Below are 11,108 nucleotides of genomic sequence, written 5' to 3'. Positions count from 1 at the left end.
CTCACGTTTCAACAATGTGCAAATGGAGTCCCCCATGTTTAAAAATAGCATTCTGGTACCCCGACGTTAGGCTCCGTCAACGGTTTTGGTTCCTCGCCAGTTTTCCGTCCAAAAACTAACGTTTTTAGATGATGTGGACTTTTTTTTAATGAGTTAGCATGACATTAGGAGAGAGAGTCAGAGAGTGGACCCATGTCCCATGTGAGCTGCACGTGATTGTCCCCTTCCTCATATTGCAAAATTGAAGCTTCTGGAATCTGGACATGTGATTAATTCCCAGACCCTAAAAGTCCAAAAAATTTCATCTCCAAAATAAAAATAAAAAATTGAAGCTTCTAGACACAGAGGAAATTGAGAGTGAGAGAGTGAGCGAGACTTGGGATCGATGGAGGTCATGGCGACAACCCGGTGCGGCGCTGCATGAGTGAAATCTGCGAGGTTCCCTAGCCCGCAATGGAGGCTTCGCAAAGGATCCAGGATGGCGGCTTCCGCGGTGCAGCAGGAGCATGGATCGTGAGAGAAGAAGGCTGCAGCGGAGCTTCGATCTTCTCACCCTCTAGTCACACAGAAGTTGGCAGCAGCAGAGCATGGATCGTCGGAGAAGAAGGCTCTGCAGGTGGTGAATTTGGCGCTGGTCTTGGCCTATCGATGCTCTGTTCTGGTTGCAGCCTACGGGAAAACAGATCCGGCTGGTTGAGTTGTTCATGGTGGTGGGTTCTGTTTCGTATGAATGTGTATGTGGTTCGGTGGCTCGTGGTGGTTGAAACCTCTGCATTTCAGGTGAATTAATGTTTTTGAAAGATGCATTGAGAGAGGAGAGGAAATCAAAAGACAAATCAATCTTCAACCAATGCCCACAAAAACTCTAGTCTTCAGTTCCCATTTGTTATTTTTGGTACATAGTTCCCATTTGTTGAATGGTTTTTTGTGTGTTAGTGAAGGTGGTGGTTTCTGGAGTAAATGAAATGAAGATTTATGGAAGATGAGGAGCCTCCCTTTACTGGTGTTCAGGTTTGGGAGAGATTGAGAAGAAGGAATTGATTAATGGAGAGAGAGTTTTGTTTCTGTTTTTCATTCCCAAATTTCGATTTTTATTGCTATTTTCAGATCTGGGTTTTCAAATTTTTTGAATTTTGGTTGAAGTTGAGGATGAAGAATGATGGATTAGGTTGCAGATGAAGATGGTGAAGATAAGATGAAGAGAAGGGATTAAGAATTAATATTTTGTTATTTTTTATTTTTTAATCCTAATATCAGTCTCTCTCCTAATGTCATGCCAACTCATTAAAAAAAAGTCCACATCAGCCAAAAAACGTTAGTTTTTGGACGAAAATTGGCAGGGACCAAAATTGTTGACGGAGCCTAACATCGGGTTACCAGAATGCTATTTTTAAACTTGGGGAACTTCGTTTGTACATTTGTGAAATCTGGGGGACCAAAGGTGCTAATAAGCCATTCAATATTTAAAAGAAGCAAAACATTAGTACCAATTAATGACTACACCTATGACTATGAGGTGGGTACCCAAAATCATTGCCATTGCCGGTAACCCTCCCAACCACAACCTGTGCATATTGCAATGGCTTAGCATTTGTTTCATTTCATCAAATAGGTGATGTACATAAAGCCAACAGACATGAGAATCAACAAAGCACTAATATTCTATTCAAAAAACAAAACAAAACAAAACAAAGCACTAATATTCTACATCAAATTACCCAAGAGCAGTGAAATCCACAAGCAATGCTCAATGGAAACAATACTTAGTGATGTGAGTGAAATATCCTTAAGAATTTATAATTTATAAGTCAACTATTTTAAATTATTCATTCAGTGACATAGCAGCTGATAAGAACTCATCAATGGCCCTAACAGAAGAACCCTTATAACCATCTTCATCTCTCACAGCGTCCCTTATCATCTCTCTGATGTTTCCAGCATTCTTCCTAATCTTCACTCCACTCTCAGCCTCATTCATCACCAATTCAATCTTCTCCACCAGATCCTCATGCCTAACCTCACACCTCTTCCCTCTCGCAACCTCCACACAAACACCAAGCTCTTCCTCCAACATCTTGCAGTTGAAAAATTGCTCCGCCGCCATCGGCCACCCGAGAATCGGCACGCCGTGACTCAGCGATTCCAGCACCGAGTTCCACCCACAGTGACTCAGAAACGCGGAAACTGCCCCGTGTGACAGAATCTCCACCTGCGGTGCCCAATCGTGAACCACCAACCCCTTCTTCGCAACCCTCCCCAGAAACCCTTCCGGCAACCATTCTTCTGCTCGGAACTCCGAGTTTATGTCGAAACCGATCGGTGGCCGCACGACCCAGATGAAATTTCTCCCGCTACGATCCAACGCCGTTGCCAACTGCATCATCTGTGAAGCAGAGATCGTGTTCATCGATCCGAAACTCACAAACAGAACCGAATTCGAAGGCTTCGTGTCAAGCCATTTCCGGCAAAGCTCCGGGCTGATTCCACCGCCTTTCCCGCGAGAACCACTTCCGGTGGAGAGGAGCACCGGTCCGATCGCCCATGCCGGCCGGTTCAGCTTCCGCGCGACGTAGCGGAGACCCATAGAGTCAAAGTCCGCCACCGTGTTGAACAGAAACCCATCCGAGTTGACCCAGTTGGAAATGTTCGAGATTTGGAACAGGGACCACGCGTCTTCACCGTCAGCTTCTGCGATGTTGCTGGGTAGCTGCGTGCGGTGAATTTGACCAGCTTCTGGAAAATCCGGCAACGGGAAGTGATCGGAGTCGACGCGGCGGTGGGGGAGGTTAACCCAGAGGGAGAAGTAGCAGGCCAAGCCATAGCCGCTGCTACCACTGAAGATGACGTGAAACACGCCCAATTCTCTGGCCACGGTGGCGGTCCAGCCGAAGAAGAAGTCGGCGATGATGCAGAGTTTTTCTTCTTCTTCCAGCTGGTTGTCGATGAGGTGTTTGATGATTTGCTTGAATGAGGGTTGGAGTGAAGCTGAGGCTTGGAGGAGTGGAAGAACGAGGTTGTAGGGGACGGCGTCGGTGTTCTCAGTGTTCGGAGGGAGGCCGTGGTGGGTGCTGTCGAAGGGGATTTCAAGGAGGTTGATGGAGGAGTGTGGTGGGAGAGAGGTTCTGAGTTTTTTGATGTTGAGAGAGGTGTTGAGAATGGTGATGTTGTAGTTCTTTGTTTTTTCAAGGTGGAGGGCTAAGGCTAAGTAGGGGATTATGTGGCCTTGTGCCATGAAAGGGAATAGGACTATGGAATGTTTTCTCTGTTGTTGTGTCATTGTTGCTGCTGAGATACAGAGAAGAAAGGTCACAGTTTGTTGCCTGTGGTTCTTGTTTTCTTATACATCTTGGAATCCTCCATTTTGATGACTTTAATCACTTTGAAACTATCTTTCAAATTGTCTTATTAGAATTCATTCATGTGGGGTTCTACCAAATTACTCACAGTTTAATGGACCTCAAGTTTAGCTAATAAAAAAATTGTGGAATGATAGCTTCTAGTAAGAGCTGAGAGACCGTGACTTAAGACGAATGTCTTTAAAAAAATTGTTCAAAACAAAAAAAGGTAAATTTTGAAAAATCTCCTTAATCTTATCAATTATATTTAAAATAAGTGGATTAAAATTTTCATATTTTTTATTTATTTATAAGTAATTTAATTGATATATTTTTTATCTTCTCAAGATATCTACCGCCGAAGATCATGAGAATCCAATTGATTTATTAAAAAAATTGTGATAAAGTTATTCCAACCCCATAAAAATAAGACTTTTGTGAAAGACTTGGTAAGACTTAAGCAAGTCTCAAATTGAGTTTTGGCTCCACTCTTCTAGTCTTCTTATTTGATTTTATTCAAGATACTTTTTCTTTATGGTCAACAATCTCAATGAGTCTTTGACTAGTCATTTATTAATTTTTATGTCTTTCCTTATAAATGGAGAAGGGAAAGTTCTTTCATGGAAAAATAAAAAAACTTTGTTTCCTTTTTACAATTTATTTGAATAATGAATAACAAATAGATTAAGAAATACAATTAGATGTTTTTACTTTTTATGATAGAATGATCATTCATTTAAATATATTTTAATTTTTTGTAATACATTTTTAATTATAATTTTCTTATTGATTTATTAGGAAAAGATAAGAATATGGTTAATAAATAATAGTCAATATTATGCTAATTTTTTTTGATACATGAGAAAGGAATATTATGCTAATTTTAAAATGGTAGATAAATATAAATCAATTATTCTTCATCCATTAAAAAGAAAGGGAGGGTCTTTCAAAAAAAAGGGAGGGAGGAATAATTAATGATAACAGGTGTCTCTAGATAAAAGTATAAAGATAAAAGTAATTAACGAGATAAAAGTATTTTTTTCCATTTTTCAGTAAGAGCCAAGAGGCTGCATGCACCTTGTTAACCAAGAGAAACAAGATAATTTAAACCAAGAGAAACAAATGCCTGTGGGCTAACGTCATGTCATGTTCATACGTGAGTCATTAGGAATTTAGGATAGAAAAGTGTGAGGACCACATATTCTTTTTGAGTTGAGTATTCCAGCAATTATAAGAACAATCTTAACGTCTGCTTTGAGTAAAAACGTGTATCTTTAGAAAATCTAACTTATAATGTTAAAATATTTTAAAACCTCCTAAACCTTTTACTCAATGTTTACTTCAAGTAATTTCCAATAGCTTCGATTCCAAAGAATTAGCAAAGAGAACGGTAGGAAAGAGACACATAGTAAACTAACCATTGGTGGGAGGTAGGAGGGGGAGTCACATAGGTGAGACCCACCACCTTTTTGTGGTATCACCAAAATGAGAAAAAATGAGTAAGTGCGTGAGTTTATTTTTCTTTCTTTCTAGTTTACACACATTTCATAGAGGTTCAAAACAACTAAAAATGTCTCTTCATCAAGCTGTTAGAAAATTGTTTAAGCGTTTCGCCCAGCTTTTGTAGCTTTTAAGTTACTTTTAAGTTTAAGCTCAAATTAAGAGATTTAAAAAAAAGACAGAAACTGTTTGTCAGTTTTTATTTTTAAATAGCTTAAAAACTACTTTTAAGTTAAAAGTTGTTTGGTATATTTCTCTTTCTTTTTTCCTCTCTCATTGCTTTCCAATCTACCAAATAATCCATTGAAACAATGAAACAGAAAACAGCCCCACTCACAAAAGCTTTTAATAATTCTTGGTACGTGACAAATCTCAGTAAAACTTTGATCTAAGAAACTTTCAAATCAAAAACTAATATGAAACATGTATCATCCAAATAATTCCTATAGAACTAGGCGAACACCTATCACCAACAATGAAAAATCAAAAACCAAGAAAAAAAGCCACACTCACAAGAAAAACAACGATGAACACAGCCCGTACACGAGAAACATATTAGAGAAGAGAACGATAGAGTCTTGCGCAGCTAAAAGAAGAAGGTGTTGCAACTTGCAACGTAGAATAAGGGTTACTCTCAAGTCTCAACAGCTTATTAGAAAAAAACTCACTTTTTTAACTTTTTCCTTAAAAGTTACATTTTTATATTTCTTTGTAAAAAAAAAGGTAACTTAATTTTTAAGATCTTATTAAAAATTGTTTTTGGCCCAACTTTTACTTAAAAGTTAAAAAGAAGCTGGGTCAAACACTACATTTGACAAAATTGCCTTTAGACATAAAAAATAACTTTCTTTCTTCTCTAATTTTCTTTATTTATTCATACCAAACACCATACAAAATTTACTATATTTCTCATTTCTTTCCCTCATCTTCTCACTTTCCTCATTCTCTCATAAACTAAATAAAGTGTTGGAAGGTCCCTTAATGAGTTAAATGAAAATTTTAATTTTGAGTTATGGTTATAAAATTAAAATCAATTGATTAAATTAGTCATTTTTTTTAAACGTAAGCATTAAATCAGTTAACATAACATATGGACTGGGCGAGACCCCAGGGTCCCTCGCCCAAGAGACCTGACCTTGGGCGTAGGACACGCCATGACCTTGGGCCTCCCTTCTCGAAGCCCAACTCCACCTCTATAAATAGGAGAGGAAGACCAATTGTAAGGGACTCTTAGCTCATTTGAGAAATAATAGCATTGAAATTTAGTTATATTTTCTCGCTCTAAGCGGTTAGAGTTTCTCTCTCTAAGAATTCACATCACTTTCCTCACACTTTGGGTACTACCTTCCCTCTCTATGTTCTAGCACGGAACATTTGGCACCGTCTGTGGGGATCGGTAGATTTCTATTCCCAGACTATGTGGATTGTGATTCAGTGGAGTGAAGCTTGCTTTTTTGTACGATTCTCCTCATTCGGACTTGGTTCTAGGGTTATTGCGATTTGATTTCGAAAAGTTCGATCCTCCAAGAGATTCTCCGTAATTCGAAGGTTTTTGGCGGAATTTTCGTTTTCATTAGCGAAGTTTGATGAAGACGCCTCGCCAACGACGTGGCAACGACGTCTCTTCCCCGCACACCGCAAGGAGCGATAGAAATCGCTGTGCAGAAGCACGTCGAGCGCTAAGTGGCGACTTGAAGATGCAAAATGAGTGTTTACAGGAGCATTTGAGGTACTATCACCTCTGGCAGTGGAATCAAGAGGAGAAGGAAGCTGCGGCTACGGCCGGAACCAAGCCTTTCTCGACGGCAGTACGAGAGGTGACTGTACCGGACGGCATGACGGACCTCGTGTTGGAGGCGTACGACGGACAAACCAGTCCAAAGGATCATCTGTCTCGTTTTGATGCGAAGATGGCGAAGTACGCGGTTTTCGACGTTGTGAAATGCAGGATGCTTCCATCAACGTTTCGAGGCGCGACAAAGGAATGGTTCACGAATTTGCCTCCAGGATCCATAACTAAGTTCTGCGATTTCTCATCAAAATTCCTTGACCATTTCTCTGCGAGAACGATCGAGGATCTGTTTGATATTCGGTATGAGGAACGTGAAACCTTGAAATAATATGTGAAACGATATAGTGCCATATCCGCGAGGTTCGAGGAATTGCAGCCACGCGTGTGCGTGTGCGCTTTCAAAGGCGGTTTGTCCCGGGGAGAATTTTATTGCGTGCTGAGTAGGGAGCTGGCATGCTCAATGGTGGAAGTCCGCGCCCGAGCGTAGGACTACATCTTAAAAGAGGAAATTGAAGCGCACAAGAGGAAGGGCGAGCGAGCGGCAAAGGTGTCGCTGGCAAGGAAAAGGATACAAGACAAGGAAGCAAGTCGCGAGCAGAGGTTTGGGGAAGCTGGCCGGTTCATAAAGAAGAATAAAGGACAGCTACTCCGCCCGAAAACGAGGGATAGAAAGCACTGGTGCCCTCGCCGAGAAGCGAGGGTAAGCCAGCGAATGAGGTCGCAGGGATGCTCAAACAAGGAGTTAGCAAAGTTACTTCTCGAAGCGGAAATTCAGAACATGAACAGAGTCGGCGAGCGCAGGAAGGACCCCAGAAGCGAGGCGAGGAATCCGCTGGGGTGGTGTGAGTATCACAACTTAGAGGGCCATAACACCACCGACTATTTCATGCTGAAGGATCGAATCAGGTAGCTGATCAGGGCGAAACGGCCGCAAAAGGCGAAGGGGAAGGAATTTGAAGAAGCTGATAGCAGCGAGGGTGGAGGAACGGTTGAAGCAACGAACACAATCGCTGGAGGTTTAGAAGTTTGCAACGACGTATCGGCGGCTGGCCGGGAAATAGTGGGGGCGACAGCATCGGTACAGGTGTATCCAGGACCATTTGGGTGCCCACATCCAGACATAGTGATATCGGCCGCGGATTTCGAGGGAATCAAGACCCATACGGACGATCCGTTAGTAGTAATGGTAAGAATAAAAGGTTTCAATGTACAGAGGGTGCTTTTAGACCAGGGCAGCTCGGCAGATATAATCTATGAGGACGCATTCAGACAGATGGGGCTGACGGACAAAGATTTAAAGCCATACACGGGAAGTTTGGCAGGTTTCTCCGGGAAGCAAGTTCAGGTACGTGGCTACGTAGAGTTGGATACAGTTTTCGGAGTGGGCGAGGACGCCGAGCTCTTGAGGATAAAATATCTGGTCCTACAAGTCGCGACAGCTTATAACGTCATCATAGGGCGAGGTACCTTAAATTGCCTCCATGCAGTGATATCTACGGCCCACCTTGCGGTAAAGTATCCCCTACTTTGCCGAAGGATAGGGAAACTGGCAGTAGACCAAAAGGGGGCGAGGAAGTTCCATAGCCATTGCCTCAACCTGTATGACAGAAAAGGAGCTGGCGACGGGCACAGGTGCCACGAGATTGGGACGTCTGAAGGCAGTGAAGGCGAACAAGAGCGTTTGGGAGCACAGAGCCAGAGCGGCAGCGATGAAAGGAAGGGGAGGAATCAGGGTGAAGAATCCTGTAGGGTAAGGGAAGGCAAGATCTACGCTCAGAAAGATAATGAGTGGTATGACGAGAATTGGGACATGAACGCTACCAGTAGAGGAATACTGACAATCGAGCCCAGACTCACCAAGGAACAATAACAACGCTTGAGTGAACTAGTAGAAGATAACGTTGACCTCTTCAATTGCGGGGAAAGAGGAACTGTTTGTGGGGAGCCGCCTGCATTTGCTTGGCCCCCTCGGAAGGCAGGAAAGGGGGAAACTCATCGTCAAACCGGAATGAAGGAAAGAAAAGAGCAGAAGGAAGAGGTAACAAGAGGGAGGGCGAGCAACAAAGGGATGGGGACAGAAGACCAACGAAGTCAGCTCGGCCAGCCAATCGCGAGGAAGGACAAGGACAGATCCCTCGCCACGGCAGAGAAGGCAAAGAAGGCGAGGAAGACAGGATGCTGGGAGTAATACTCTGATTGAAAAGGAGACCAAAAAGCAAGGACCAAAATAAAGATGCACTCTTTTTCTCCGACACAGGAGTTTTTTAACGAGGCATCCCTCGATGTAAAAATTTAAACAAATCAAATACAAAAGGATATTCTTAGCAATACTCCTAACTATCAAACTGAGACGACAGCCTAGTGGGAAAAATTCCCTGTAGGTGGCGATCCCAACATGACCTTGATGTCTGGGGATCACTCCAGAAAGTCCGGCGCTGACCGTAGCCCCTGCAAGCGACGTGTGCGGATGAGCTTCCCGTCGCCACCCATTGGCGGCGTGCGCGAATAAAGCTCCTTATCCAAATAACCTCCCCAAAATTTGGGCGAGTCGAGTCTTCCTGAAACGCGGGAAGCATTTTTTAACTAGGCTAAAAGTCTCGGGTAAACTCATTTGGCCATTGGGCCCCGAGCAACTGTAAGTCCCCACCTAATAAGGCTGGAAGGGCCGCACATGCTCTTACGGGAAATATTGGTGCGAACAAAAGCCTCGGTAAACTACCGAGCGAAAGTCATAGTTATACGTAGCACACTCTCGAAAATTACTCACGCAAAACTGGGAGACTAGCACTGAAAACACGTGCTAAACGGCGATCAACGAAAGGCGAAGATAAGTAGCGGGCCGCCCGCCTCGCCCGCTTAACTATCCTTCACTCATTTAATTATTCATTTATTCATTCATTTATCTGTTTGTGTCGTGACGATTTACTAACTCGGTTATTTGTTTGCTCGTGTGATTAATAATGATGCACGTCAAAACAATTCAGGAAACAAAACTTTTATTCAAATATTTGACTTTATACATTCAAAAGGAAGGATCTCTTCTCATTTTCCTACATTCTTTGCGTTGCTCTGTCATCTCATGATCCAAACAGTATTGCTTGTACTCTAGGTTGCACAGTCTTCGGCTCAGCTCCTGCTTCTCAGGACCTTCTTCCGCCGTCTCCAGAGCTGTTTTCACTGCTCCTATCTCCTCCAGCAGATCTAGCTCCCGCCGGCAGAGCTCTTGAATCTCTTCCACGAAGCAGAGGAAATTTCTGAGGATAGCGTCCATCTTTGGACTCAAATCCATTCCCAGCAGCTTGTTGGTCAGGTCGTAAACGTTGGGATCCTCCGGATGCCTAAGGACTCCTAACATTTTGAGTTGGCTTTGCGTGTTCTTCCGTCAGGAAACGCTCGGCGACGAAGCCTGGAGGATCGTCGAGCCCGACCAATCCTATGGGTGTAACCCTCTTAAATGCCCCCATCTGGTTGAGATCAATCAGAGGATGGAGATGTTTGACTTGGGCTTTGGCGAGGAAGAAGCCTCGGACGCGCTCAGAAACGGCAGAAACAGCAGCTTCTGACCTCCATCTTTCTTCGGCCTTCGCGTCAAGATGGGCTTGAGTCTTCGCTGAGGACAGAAGATCATCTTTCTTCGCCAGTTCAGATCGAAGGTTTTCAAGGTCGGCCTCCGTCAAAGCTATTTGGTCTGCTTTCGCGCTCGATTCTATCTGTGCCTCCTGCCGCAGCTCTGCAAGAGTTTTCTCCAATTCAGAAATCCTCCTATCTCGAAATTCTAAGCTAACTTCAGCAGGAGCGGACTGCTCGGCTAACTCTTTGGAAAAGGAGTTTTCCTTGGCGATCAGTTGAGCGGCGAGCACTTCGCGATCCTCAGCAAGTTGAGAATTGAGAGCGCGGAGGCGCGCCACTTCGGATCGTAATTCGTCAGCATCCTGGGCGGAGCACCTATAGTAGTGGAACGCGTGGAGCACTCCCGCCACAGCCCCTTCAGAGACATTATCCAAACCACGCTGCTTAACAACTTTATCTATTCGCGCCATTTGGGCTGATGTCAAAGTTAAAGAATACGGGAATCCCCGACTCACAGACCCTGAGGAGGGGGTGGAAGTATGAGCAGGTGGAGGATGGGCATTGGCGGAAGACGTCAGGTTTAGACCAAGCGGCGACGAAATAACTATTAGACGGGAAAGTGAGCCGTCGACAAGGCCGTGTTGGGCTGGAATCGCCCATGAAGGCTCGTTGGAATTCAACCTTTTCGGGGAAGGGCGAGGATCCTCCTCGCCAAGGGGTCGTTTTCCGCTCGCCTGGATTCTCAACAGAGACGCCTTGTCGCCTTTCAAATTTATTCGAGGGGGAAAGGATACGTTATTTTTCTTCTCAAAGGCCGCCAGAAGCTCCTCATCGGCACGGTGAGTTTGTCCTAAAAAAAAAAGGTAAGCTGGTGGACAATAGAAAGAACGAGAGGGGTAGAAGAGGAAGAT

The 11,108-nt window shown here is 43.7% G+C and overlaps 2 protein-coding genes across 2 annotated transcripts; one reads left to right on the top strand and one right to left on the bottom strand.

Moving 5' to 3' along the window:
- The first annotated feature begins 269 nt into the window (after positions 1-269).
- On the top strand, positions 270-1,456 carry LOC130744335 (uncharacterized). Its single transcript, XM_057596524.1, has 2 exons — positions 270-780; positions 942-1,456. The coding sequence occupies exons 1-2, from the start codon at positions 454-456 to the stop codon at positions 984-986; spliced, it is 372 nt and encodes a 123-aa protein (XP_057452507.1). The 5' UTR covers positions 270-453; the 3' UTR covers positions 987-1,456.
- Positions 1,457-1,572: 116 nt separating this feature from the next.
- On the bottom strand, positions 1,573-3,389 carry LOC130744334 (UDP-glycosyltransferase 92A1). The gene has a single exon (XM_057596523.1). It carries the CDS (start codon positions 3,275-3,277, stop codon positions 1,823-1,825), a length of 1,455 nt encoding a protein of 484 aa, XP_057452506.1. The 5' UTR covers positions 3,278-3,389; the 3' UTR covers positions 1,573-1,822.
- Between the last annotated feature and the right edge of the window lie 7,719 nt (positions 3,390-11,108).

Source organism: Lotus japonicus, chromosome 3 (genome assembly GCF_012489685.1).
Source record: "Lotus japonicus ecotype B-129 chromosome 3, LjGifu_v1.2".
NCBI lineage: Eukaryota > Viridiplantae > Streptophyta > Magnoliopsida > Fabales > Fabaceae > Lotus > Lotus japonicus.
This window is presented reverse-complemented; position numbering and strand designations above follow the sequence as displayed.